At 42.6% G+C, this 13388-nt stretch overlaps 1 protein-coding gene across 2 annotated transcripts in view; it reads left to right on the top strand.

Moving 5' to 3' along the window:
• The window catches only part of SULF2 (sulfatase 2), a 62643-nt gene that overhangs the window by 43560 nt on the left and 5695 nt on the right, over positions 1–13388 (top strand). For both annotated transcript variants that reach the window (XM_009644566.2, XM_009644565.2), the window contains exons 10-13: positions 1987–2194; positions 8375–8618; positions 10426–10522; positions 12261–12355. In XM_009644566.2, coding sequence (XP_009642861.1) covers positions 1987–2194; positions 8375–8618; positions 10426–10522; positions 12261–12355 — 644 coding nt within the window. The remainder of the gene's footprint in view (positions 1–1986; positions 2195–8374; positions 8619–10425; positions 10523–12260; positions 12356–13388) is intronic.

The raw sequence follows: 13388 nt of genomic DNA, 5'->3' as shown, positions 1-13388 counted from the left end.
CCAATGGAAAATGTGGGCTTTGTTGTCTTAGCCTGGGTGCACCTCTCTGGGAACTGAGGTGACTGAATCTCCTTTGCAGAGCTGCAGGCTGCTGTAAAATGTCATCTCACTTGGGAGCTGTTGCTGTTTTCCCTTCTGTTCTTTTATTTGGAAAATTCTCAATATTCCAGTGAGTCCTGGAGGCACAGTCTTAGGATTTTGTAACAGGGAAAAAGAGGAACACCTCTCAAGACTCAGCAAAAAGCTCAAGTGTTTCCGAGAGTCTCTTATTTAAAGCAGTAGCAACTGCTATTCGGAGGGGTTTTATGTCTCTCAAAGCCCAGCTCTGTAGCTGGTGGTGTGCTGGTAAATAGAGGAGTAGGTGAAATAATTTTGTGATGTATCTGGGAAGCGGGTAAAACTTCTGTGCCAGACTGAAGGTGGCCAAACTCCCCTGGATTTGGCACAGCCCTGACAGCAGCACAAAGGGAAAGATAAGGAAGTTACTTCAGATTCTGAGCATCAGAAGGAATTGGAGATTAGAGATGAGATTTTCTCTGGTTGGAGTGGAAGAGGGAGGGGATTCTCACCTCACAGGTATCCAGTGCAGCTCACCATTGCTCGTCAAGCCCAAGGGTGTTGAATGGGAAAAGCTATTAAGAGAAACACTCAAGATGGGGATAAACTCATCAGGCTACAGACTTTCATCTCTGATCCAGTCATACTGACCCTTTTAAGGGTCAGTGAATAGAATCGGGCACTTCTGCAGGGTTTTCTTTTTCTTACTTCTTTTATATAGGATGAAGTGAATTACACCCTGGAAGTGACTGATCCTCTTCTTTGACTGTAGAATGAGTTTAGGTGGCCAGCTCAGACCAGATCTTTACAGTAAAGGAATCCACAACTTGAATAAATCTTCCCACCATCAGGCATTTGAACTAGGAAAGAGAAGGGGACACATCCCTTGTTGCCAAGAAGGCCAATGGTGTCCTGGGGTGTATTAAGAGGAGTGTGGCCAGCAGGTCGAGGGAGGTTCTCCTCCCCCTCTACTCTGCCCTGGTGAGACCCCACCTGGAGTACTGTGTCCAGTTCTGGGCTCCCCAGTTCAAGAAAGATGAGGAACTCCTAGAAAGAGTCCAGAGGAGGGCAACTAGGATGATAAAGGGACTGGAGCACCTCCCCTACGAGGAAAGGCTGAGAGAGTTGGGCTTGTTCAGCCTGAAGAAGAGAAGACTGAGAGGGGACCTTATCAACACGTACAAATATCTTAAGGGCGGAAGTCACGAGGATGGAAGCAGTCTGTTTGCAGTGGTGTCCAGCGACAGGACTAGGGGCAATGGGTGCAAACTGAAACATAAGAGGTTTCAGTTGAATATGAGGAAAAACTTCTTTACTTTGAGGGTGACAGAGCACTGGAACAGGCTGCCCAGGGAGGTTGTGGAGTCTCCTTCTCTGGAGATATTCAAGGCCCGCCTGGATGAAGTCCTGTGTAGAATGCTCTAGGAGAGCCTGCTTTAGCAGGGGGGTTGGACTAGATGATCTCCTGAGGTCCCTTCCAACCCTTGCGATTCTGTGATTCTGTGATTCTGTAAAGAGTATGGGATGATTATATACAGGCCTGGAGCTTGGTGATGTTTTAGTGGCATAATAGTGACATAGATTCCTGCCAGCCTGGCAAACACACTTGCTGGTAGGCAAGGATTCTTTTCAAACCTGTGGATAAGGCTTGAACATCCTTGGTTTACACCGCAGTTACGCTTCTGAAAGTTGTCACTTGTCACCTCTTTGGTTTTAGCTGTAGTATTGATTTTGGTAAGAAATTCCCATTGTTCTGCCTCCAAGAAACAAATGCAAGAATGTTCCAAAGAGTTCCCGTTTTGTCTGAAAATGGAAGATTACAAAAAATCTGTTTTGGTAGTGAATGATAGATGAGCTTAGCGTACTGGAGCTGGCCGTTAGACAAAGCACGGTTGGTACAGAGTTTTAATGACCAAAATTGTCTTCCAGAAATGGCAGTGTGTGGAAGATGCCAGTGGAAAGCTCAAGCTACACAAGTGCAAGGGAATGGCGAACTTGGCAGCTGCAGGCAACAGCAAAGGCCCCTCCAATATTTTGCCAAAGTATTACAACAGGAATAGTGAAGACTGCAATTGTGAAGAGAATGAATACAAGCTGAGCCACGTCGGACGGAGAAAGAAACTCTTCTCCAAGAAAAGTAAGCGAACCCACTCTGTCTTCTGCCTCTGCCTTAGAAACCTGTTGTGTTTGTTCACAAAAACACATAATTATCCTGATTTTCATGGGCATTGAATTCTGTTGGCATATTTACTGTTTATCTACCTGTGAAACAGCATGCTTCATATTGGACAATCAGATTTGGAAACATCTCTGCCTGGAGGAAGAGGGTTTTGATCCAAAATAGGATCCTATATTTATGTCTTTCAAAACTGGGCAACACAGTACACGTACTGAAGTGGCAAGCAGCACATCCTTACGCAGGCTGTGAAACATGAACAGTGTTTTACAGCAAATACTCCAATTTTCAGAAGGTACTGCAATGCTTGGGGCCATTACTGCAGTAATTTATTTTTAATAAGGATGCGTGTGCTTTGTTACAGAGGCTGCTGGCTTCTGACATCCTTTCCTGGTGCTCAGTCAGCAGAGGCAGGGCTGACGTTTAACCAGAGATCACGTCCAAAGGGGATGACTCTGTTTCTAGTTCCCTTGGCACAGATCAGGTGCTTTTTCAGAAAGCCCATTCCACTGGCTTTGTATTAAACCTTAGTCAGGCTAATATCTATATTTGAAGTACATAGTCTAATTATAGATTAAAGAGGCAAACGACAGCACAGAATTATTATTCACTTGTAATGTTTCTTTCGTCTCACTCTACAAATGCAGAGCCTTAATTATTTAGCAGATTAGTCTTTCTGTATAATGACCTGGCACAAGCTTCAAACAGAGAGTTTAAATTGATTTTCTCCCATTATATTTGCCTTGCAAGCTGATTAGTACCTACTAAGCTAATTTTTAGTTGAAAAAAATTATTGGTTCCAGGATGAAATTACTCAACTATACTTGCTGTTTAAATATGTGGCACAGCAGATAATCTTTAAATAACACTAGAACTTGCAGTTCAATTAACTTTTTTTTTTTTTGAAGTCACACAGAAGGAAGTTCAGTCATGGGGAGTCAAATAACAGGAATAGATCGAAGGCACTTAAATAAGAAGAGGAAAACAATTTAAGTGAGGGCAACGTAATGCTATCTGATAATACTTAACACTTACTTAAGTACTTCTCATCTGTGTCACGCTTTCTAAACATTAACTAATTTTCACAACATCCAGAGGGGATGCACAAGTGTATAATTACCTTTAGTTTATGTATGAAGGAGGTTGAGGTAACAAAAGTGGAGTTTGCTCCCTCTAGCAGAGGGATCAGCATGGTGGTTTTTTCCCTATGTTCTGCTCAGGAGAGGCAGGGTTTATACAGTACCCTTCAGCTCACTTGCCTAATTGAACCGTAATGTATAAACTTTAGCAGCATAAGATCCCAAGTATGATCTTGGCAGTCATGTTCCCATTGCTTGTGTCTTGACTCCACAGATGCTTTGTTTGTCTCTCTGCCCACATCCAGGGTGTGCCACACAGCAGAAGAGGTTAGCTTGGACCTATTGACATAGACTCTTTGATTTGCTGTTGGCTATTCTTTTACATGCACTTATCTAATAAATCACACACTGGACACAAATGAGCACAAAGCAATACAAGTCAAGGTAACATAGCAAGGTTTTTCTAAACAGCTTACTGAGAAAGCTGGCTCACTGGACTGTGAATGGTAAGAGGGTGACCTGAATACTGACGATGTGTATTTGGATTTTTATGACCTGTTCCGTGAGACTTGGGATAAATTGCAGTCTGTGCTGGGTTACATAGGTGAGGGCATCTTTGGAGTCTGCTACTCAGAATTTGATGAGTGCATGGGATGATACTGCAGCCCTACCTGAATGCCAGTAAATGCGATTTATCAGATTGAACAATAACTAAATAGAAAGTAGAAGTTTCAAACTGGACTAGGGTCACATCCACTTTAATGCTTTAGTTCGCAGCAATACTGTAGTTTTGAAGGAAACAACACCCTGATCACTCCTATCATGCACAACAGAGATGGATCTGCAGAGCAATTTTGATGGATTCTGATCTACAGTCATTTGCAAAAAACTAAATTAGATGCCCTGCTTCTAGCGTGCATCAAGTGTGTTGCAAACCTTCATGGGGGTATGAGGATTGGCCTTTCAGAAAGATCATGTCATGTAGTGAGAACATGTGGTCTGAAAGACCAGACTAAATAGCTGATAGAGGGGCTGGATGTTTTGATAAAAGAATTACTTTCTAATATAGGCATGGTCTAGACCCAATGTAAGGTGCAGCAATGCATTTAGCAGGCAACAAAGTTTTCTAAATTGAGTAAATTGAGTTGCAAAACAGGGTCATGTCATGTACATACCATTTGGGCCATGTACAAATACACAACTTGCCTGCAAAGCTTTTACACGCTAGAAAGACATAAGCATTAATATTCAGTATATCTGGGTTTGGGTGTCAGGAATGTTTGCTGTGTCTTCTTTATTTTCTTTAATACGTTTTTATCTTTATAAGAAAGATGAAACAAAGCTTTTCAGTAGGAAGAAAGTTTAAAGTAATAGTGAGCACTTAAAATCTTTGGCTGTGATGTGGTCTATTATGTTTTTCTTGCTGTGGATTTGATCTCCTCCTCCTGTGATGAACAAGTGCGTGTGATTAAAGGAGTTATTAAGCTGCGTGTAGAGAAATGATGATAGGCCACACGGATTTGTAAACAACAAACAGAAGTGTGTACAAAGGGGCTAGTGCATCTTTATTCCAATTTTCATGTCATTCATTTTTCTTTTGAGGTAGTCTCAATGCTGGAGCAAAATGACCTTCTTTGTTATTAAAAAAAAAAACAAAACAAACCACCAAACAAACCTGAACATCAGCTACTTTAAAGATAATGCATTTGAAGTATAATTTTTAATGGCAATTGTGAGAATCTGGATGTCAGAAAGTTTTTTGTTGGTTTTTTTTTTTCCCTCTTTGAAATATCTAAGGACACAGATTCAAAATGAGGTTTCTAGAAATCCCTAGGTACATAATGCCCACCCATATTTCTGGACACCTGAGATATTTTTAAAAAAATGAATTCAAAGTGCCTAACTTTACTCTGTTGTTATAGAAAAAAGTGCTTCTTCTCTACAAAATTCTGGAAAATATATAGACATTACTGGGCAATGTCAAGCTGGAGTTTGTGAGGGTAGTGGTGAATGTTTTCCTCATGGCACGTGTAGAAGCAGGATCCTTGCATACTGGCTTATTCCCTCTTCACTGTGATGCTGGAAAATGCATCAGATCCAGAACACCTTCATAGAGTAAGCGTCAACAGGGAAGGCCAAGAGTTCCCTGCTGTCTGCAGTGTTCCCACCGAGCAATCATGCTCCTGCTTTGGGGAAATTGCTGTACAGTAGTTATAGTTGGTTATCCCTGAGAGAATTATCGTTTCCAAATGATCTGAGTGTTAAATCATGAATTTGGCAGCTGCAAAATAAGTAGTAAGTCCTGAGTAATGAGGGTGTGAGGAGAGTTAAGTGTAAACCCAAAGGCTGGGCATGTTTATGTCAGATATGAAGTTTATGGGTTTATGATACAACATTGCCTTGCTTTATTCAGTTGAATAATAATTTTGGATACTGCAGTTCGTGCTTTCACTCGATAATGTTGAAACCTGAGATGCTACCAAAAAATACTTGTAAAAAATCAGGTGTGTTCAAGTGTCTAGACTGTCTGGGAAGACCTGGACAAGAACAGTGCACTTCCTTTCAGGCTCCAACAAGACAAGCATGCTTGTCAAGAGGCCCAAGAAGACACAGCTGGGTGAGTGGGGCACTGAAACGTACTTAGCTTGCTTAGGCTTAAACTTCCCCAGACCCCACTTCCAGACTCAATTCTGAGGATGCAACTTTTCAGCAGTACCATCCGTAAGACAGCTGGCTTCTGTAAGACCAGAGGAGAGAGGCATCGGGACTCTTAGAATTTACCAAAGCCAAACTTCAGTAACTTGAAAAAGGGAGTACAGGTGTTTTGGGCCAAATATTTAACAGCCCTAGATCTACTTTGTTTGTGGGTTGCATACACGGGTAAATGAATTGGAGAGTAAAGCTTAAACCCAGAGGAGGATTGACTGATAAGTAGTTAGACATTGGTATTTATGCCTGCAGTGCACTTTGCAGGTGGGAGAGCACAGCACAGATGAATATTGATCCTACTAAATATTTTAACCACTTTGTCTGAAAATAATGGAGTTTGGTACTAATGACAGCGCTGAGTCAGCACTGTGGATCGCGTGTTGCAATCAAGCGATACAAGTCCGTTATGAGCTGTCTCACTCCAGACCAATTTGTTTGCTGTAAGGCTGGGTTAGTTTGGCTGCAAGGGAGGAGTAACTCCTGGCTTCTGATTCTTCAGGGGCATGTGTAGACAAAAGTGCCCCGCAGCTATCTGCTGCGGTCCAACATGCTGGATTGGCATATTGGTCTGGGAAGGAAGGTAAATTGTTAGTTGGCTGAGCTTAACAAGATGAAATGAGGGAACAATTAAAGAAATGGGAGTTTGTACTTTGAATATAATTGTTAGGGTGTAGCTTTTTGGAACTTCCTCCTGCTTCTGAAAAGATGGGAGTTTCCTTCTCATTTAGTCAAACGTTTCCCGAATGGGTGCCTGAAATAGGGTTGGTCTGTTGGTTTGGGTTTGTTTTTTTTCCCTTCAGCAGTGACTCACCTGGCTTAATATCAGCAATAAACTTTGAGCCACAGGTGGAAAATGTGCAAAGCCAGACAATCCAGCTGGTATTCTACTTTCTGTGTGTGGCGCTGACAAGAATATAGTGCTTGGACCAGTTTCAGGTGGGAGGAGATGTTAATTTCTCTTCCCACAGTCTGCAAAATGGCTTGTGAGACTTTGCAATCCATTTGGAATTAATGTAAGGCTTCTTGAAAAAAGTCACTCTGCGTTAATGCCAAAGCATGCCAATTGACATGAGTATTTGTCAATTTTTGTGCTTCTACCTCCAATTCCTTTTTTCCCCTGCTTGTTCTGTTGTGGAGATTATCCCATAGGGAAAGTTAGTTTCTCTGTGGAGCTTGGATTGCAGAAAAGATTGGTCTTCTCATTTGGCATGTTGGTCAAGTTTTCCCCTTATCAGATTGCAGAAGGAAGTCCCGTTCTTGTGAGACACGCTGTGTGTTTCAGCTCTGCATAAAGGAGAGGTGACCGGAGGAGCCAAGGGACTCAGTTGTGTCCAGTAACATCTTAGATGCCTCCAAGTCTCATACACAGAGCAAAGGCTCAGCAGCTGGGCAGGGAGAAGGAGAGGCTGTGGTACTCACATCGTACTTTTTTCTCAAGGACTGAGATGATTATGCTTAGTGCAATGAGTGACTCTCAGCAGTCGTTGGCAGTGAGCAGGAAATATGGTCCAAGATGGACCCCGTCATACAGTAGGGAAGTTTAGATGTGGATTTAGACTCCATGTATTTGTGCCATTCCAGACCGAACAGAAGAGAAGCTCTGGGGATTTGGGCTGGGACAGAGAACTTTGGAAAGCAGTAATGGCAAACAGATCAATGAGAATCTCATGCTGTGTAGTGACAATTCGTAGCAAATGTTTCATTTTGCCTTTGGGCTGCAAATGGCAGCAGCAGTCTGAGGGTGGTGCTTCATGTAGAAACACACTGACCAGTCTGCACGTCAGGAAAATAACTGCAAGGAAAAGAACTAGATGTGGGTAAAAGTAAAGGTTCAGATATTAATCCCACCCACCCCCCCCCAAATCAAGTATCTTACCTTGAAGATTGTGCATAGACTTACAAAAAGGCTTAGGTTGGGCACTGGGAATACTTGGGACAACTTCAGGGAAGTGTTGCAGGAATCCCAACAGTGGAGCATGGTACGGTGGGCAGTAGAAAACAATCGAGAACCAGTCTGTAAGGAGGAGCCAAGAGCTTGCTGTGTGAACTGGCCTGGTTCGTTTTTAAGGTCTTGCTGCCATCTAGTGACTCCTGGGGTGAAGAGCTCTCTGAGCAGGGGGCTCTCGAAGTGCTCTTGGACAAGTGCATTTTCTTTCCCCTCTGCCACCCTTGTGCATTTGCATTATATCTGCCCTCTCTCTCACCCATCTACCCATGCAAAAACAAACGCCATTTGTCATCCAGTTAATTCCAAATGTCACAGGATGGGCTGGGGTTTTTTTCTCCCAAAACCACAAAGTAGTAACATGCTGTTTCTCCTCCTCTTAATCCTTTCACTTCCTTTTTGATGCAGAATACAAACCAAGCTATGTCCGGAATCGCTCTATCCGTTCTGTATCTGTGGAGCTGGATGGAGCCGTTTATAACTTGGGTTTAGAGGATGGATACCAACCCGTCTTACCAAGAAACATCACCAAGCGGCACAAAATGCAGAGGGCTATTCTTCGTGAGGAGGAAGATAAAGACATGGGGGAATACAGTGGCACTGGTGGCATTGCAGAGTACACAGCCCCTAACCTAATCAAAGTGACTCACAGGTGAGTGCCGTGATAGATTTCTGAAAGCTTTTGCGGCTTAAGTGGCTGCTTTACATAAATGTTAACTTGTGATATTGTGTCCCTTCTGGATACCCAGTCTAGCTTCACTAAAATTCTTACTCTCATCCGTACAACAGCTTTTGGGGTATTTTTAGTTTTGTCATGTACAGGGGGGCATGAAGCTACTGAAGAGCTACAGCAGCGCTTTCATATCCTCTGCGCTTTGGAGTCAATAATCACTGATCAGCCCGTGTTTCCAGTGAGGACAAGCAAAACTGTTTGCACCGGTTGCATGTACACCTATGTGAAACCCAGAAAGGCTCCACCCATGGAAATCTCCGTGTGCAGCGGGCAACCTGGCCTGGCTGGAGACCAAAGGCCCTAACTGGAGAACGACCTGTGTTTATGTCGTTGGTTGCTTTGTAATTCAAACACCAAATCAGTCCTATAGGAGAAAACAGCCTCTCGGAGCTTTCTGTAACCAGTGCTAGGAAAGGAAAAATCTGTATTATGAATGGAGTTGGATGGACCAGGAGTATTGGGAAATGGAACACATTAAGAGAGAGATGAAGGAATTGTCTGGGCACTCTAATAGCTAAAAATCTTTTCCTCAGTGTGCAAGTCTCAGGACTGATGATGTATCTTCAACTGTACTTAATTAGTTTAGCTACCATTTCTGCTCATGAATTATCAGGAAATCCACCAGTCATTACTGATTACATGCACTAAATTGTTTAACAACTAGCTCATGTAAACGTGCATGAGCCAGTTAGCTGCTGTTGGAATCTGTGGTTTCCCTTTGACTTCTGTTTACAGGGTTAGAGACTCTCTGAGACAAGGAAACATAGCTAGGTTGGCATCAGAGAATTGTGCCCTCTTACCCCAGCTCTCACGGATATTCAGGACCCGTAAATCACTGTTTCTGCTTTTCTTCTGGAACAAGTTAAATTGAGTTTTTCTGCCTTACTGGGTGAATCCTAAATCCATAGAAGGAACTGTCAGGAAGTTTGTGCATAATTCATGAGGAGTCCTCAGGAACACTCGCAGAAAATAAGGCAGTAGGACAACATGCATGAGGTGGTTAAAAGAAAATAAAGGAGTACTAAAAATACTCAGCTTTAATTTAAACAAGCATTAAAAAATGACTACATGCTGTTTGTTCACTCCTAATAAACTTCTCAGGTAAATGTATCAAGCATTTTTTGTTTGTTTGTTTATGAAAGAATTTTAAAACCTGGATTGCATTAGAAGTAGTCAGAGGGTATTTTGCCTTTGAAGTTAGGGAGATAGCTTTGAAAAATTTTATCCCTTTTGTAGAAAACAGCAAAAATTCTTTGTTTCTTTTTTTCCCCCTTTTCTTTATGGTGTAGAAATTCATCTTATAAAGTAGTACTTTATCCTTGCCCCTACCCCTGTATCACGTAATTATGCACTGGGAAATTTCTTCTGAGTAATGCTTGCTAGTTAGGAGAGATTATTTATGTAGACAGCCTAATGAATAAGCAAGAACTCTGTGGAGAACAATTTACATAAAGAAATTAAGCAGTCAACAGGTTCTGCTTGATAGGAATATTCTTGAATTTTTCTACTTCTGAAAAATTTCGGTGGCAACTTAGACCCAAACTTCTTTCCTGGCTCATAGCATGCTCTTCTCCTCTTGAATGAACACTGGTGTTTTGAATTCTGCATGTCATTTCCAATCTGGCTTCTCATCCGTCCTGAAGTTGTGTTATTAAAACCAGCTCTTTGCGTTGCTCCGTGTGAGTGCATCCACAATAACAAACATTGTTTGCTTTCCCGTGCCAAGGTGCTATATCCTGGAGAATGATACTGTTCAGTGTGACACGGATCTGTACAGGTCACTGCAAGCTTGGAAGGACCATAAGCTTCATATTGACCACGAGGTCAGTGTTGTTATCAATCATGCGTTTTCAAGTGTGTGTTTTAGTACGGTTTTCTGTGGGCTGATAGGATCATGCTGACTGTGTTTGTGTCTGTCTGCCTCTGGCTATCTGCGTCCCTCCCTGGAACCTTTTGAACTTGCTGGCTGATTTTGGAATAGATATTTCAGAGATAATAAATTATTACAAGTTTTTGAAGACAAGGTGCTGAGTGGAGGAGAGAACAGCTGAGAACAGCGACAGCTGAGAAATGTCATAAGCCTTATGAGATAAATGAGAGACTTGTAAGTGTCCCCATCCTGGGAAAAATTTCATCTGGATCTTTTTCACATCTTATTAGCCCTGCTCCCCAATGTACCTCTCAAAAAGAGGCCTTCAACTGTCAAACATAAGCCCAAAGAAAAATGAGCTTCATTAGTTTTGGTGCTTCTAGAATTATTTATTTTGGTTTCTTGTGTTTAACCCTTGAACTCTGGAATTTAATTCATTTTCCTTAGGTTTGTTCATATGAATAACCTGGAGATAATTTGCCCTATGAAATTTGCCTGTAAAATTTGATTTGACATTTCTGTCACTAATACTGAAGAATATAAGTTCAAACCCTTCACACATGTTGTGTATGACAGAGGCAGTTGGCTAAGGACCAGATAATGGTGGAACAAATCCCAAAGAGAAGCATAAAGAAAGGACGTCCTGTAATCTTACCAAATGGCAGGAATTCACAGCAAAGTCCTGTGTAAGAACTTACTGGCTGCCTTCTATGGTGCAGACTGACACAGAGCAAGGCAGATAGATACTGAAAAGCTTACCAGCTCTGCTAGGATTAAAAAAGGGCAATTTCAATATCACCATACTCGACTAATTCTTTTTTCTTCAGAAAATGTAGGCTATATGGAGCACTGATGAAAATGAGAGCTTGCTTCTATCCTGTTGTGTTTCTGATTGAGGGTCACAGGGCTGGATTCTTTGTGTGTTCTTGAACGCTCTATCCATGCCCATTCCGCCAAAATGTGCTTCCACTAGACTTAGGGTCACTGATGTCCTGTGGTAGTTTTGCTGTGACTTTGTTGTTCACACTGGATTACTTTGGCTTTTCTGCTGTATAAGAACAGAGGTAGAAGCTTGTAACACCCATCTGGGTGGAAATGGGCCACACTGCATGTGAGCTAGGCTGAACAAAAGCAGGAGTTTCATTTACTGAAAAAAAGAGGCGGTTAAAAATAAACCACGTGGGTGGCACAATTAACTGCTAATCCATATCCCACACAGCCAGATGTTGCCAAAGACTGCCATGCAAAATGATGGAGCCTTGCTGCTTTTCTCTTCCAGAAGCTCTTAAGAGGGGACTTAAGAGCGCTCCATCCCCGTCCCCTTCCAGGTTCATAACAGGCTGAAATTTAAGGGCTTCATTTTCCTTTGGGTAACCTTTCTCCCCTTGCAAATATGCTGTAGAGCACAAGAGGAGAAATCACAACAGAACCAGGAGCGGTTGTCTACCTGAGGCTGCGTGCCCCCCAGTGCCACACTTGCTTTCCCATTCAGTAATCAAAGCAAGGCAAACCAGCGAGGTTTCCTCCTGCCGTAGTTCCCTTTTGGAAAGGCAGATAATCTGAAAAGGCTTGTTAGTGGTGGGAGTCATGGGAGGTGGTGAAGAGGAAGCACTGGTGACAGTGAGTTTGAGAAGGTTAGAATAAGACTAAATCATGCTGTATTTTTTTAACCTGTATCTTTACTTTTTTAGATTGAAACTTTGCAAAATAAAATAAAAAACCTGAGGGAGGTGAGAGGTCATCTGAAGAAGAAGCGACCTGAAGAGTGTGATTGTAACAAGATAAGGTATTTCTTGTGGACTTCAGGGGACTTATTTGCCGTGTGCAACTGTAGCTGATTTACGTCTTCGCAGGAGAGATCAGAATCTGTTTTGCAGAGTGGTTGCCTGCTCAGTACACCCTTGTGTAACGCTTTCTGAGGGAGCTGGGCTGCTGCCGAAGTGCAAGGCCACCTTCTGCCAGGCAGGCAGATTTAATTGCATCTGTGTCAGGTGGTGATGTTTAACGGGACACGTAACATGGCTCATAAACCAGTTAGCTATGTTCTTGTGCTGAAGGTGCTGCTATTAGATACCAGAGATTCATATTTTAAGCTGTAGGCTTTTTTCTGAAAAAATTGCTTTCCACAAGGGCAAATTGTCAATATGGTGCAGTGTTACACAAATCTGTGTGTAAAGGATATGGAATAATAGGGTGGGGAGATGAGAGAATTTCTTCCCATTCAGTTTCTTCAAGGCTGGATGTATTATCTCACAGGGTGCAATCACTGCATCCTGCACAGTTACGCCAGGAAGAAGAAGCGGGAATTTCACAAGTGGTGCAGAGTAACTGCATTTTTGTAGCCACCACTGACTTAGTGCGCCAGATCTTTGTGGTCCCCAGTGCAGATGATTTGTGAATTTATGTGCAACGGGCAATACTAAAATAGTGATTATGCGTTAAGGTCTCTGCATAGTTGGTTTCTCATTTAGCCAAATATTTGCAAATATGCCCACTGACTGCATGGAAGGAAGGTTCAAGCACACCTGAATCCTTCTGGGGAGCAAGCAAGCTCTTGCTCTGCAAATAAGCACAGCAGAAAATCTTTCAAAATCAAATGTTAACCCAGACAGAATTTGCCCCCAGGAAAGATGTTTGGGAAGAACCCAGGAGCAGCTGCTCTGGATCACAGTGATCACAGAGCAGTCTCTGAGGCTGCTGTGAGGCAGACGTCACCGGGAGTGCAGCAGCCACAGGGTGGTAGCAGTAAAGGCGTTGCAAAAAGAGCGGTACTTGAATGTGCTCAAAGCCAGAAGGCAGCCATGGCATCATCTGCGGCT

This window comes from Egretta garzetta, unplaced genomic scaffold, assembly GCF_000687185.1.
Source record: "Egretta garzetta isolate BGI_Z169 unplaced genomic scaffold, ASM68718v1 scaffold178, whole genome shotgun sequence".
NCBI classification, from domain to species: Eukaryota; Metazoa; Chordata; class Aves; order Pelecaniformes; family Ardeidae; genus Egretta; species Egretta garzetta.
This window is presented reverse-complemented; position numbering and strand designations above follow the sequence as displayed.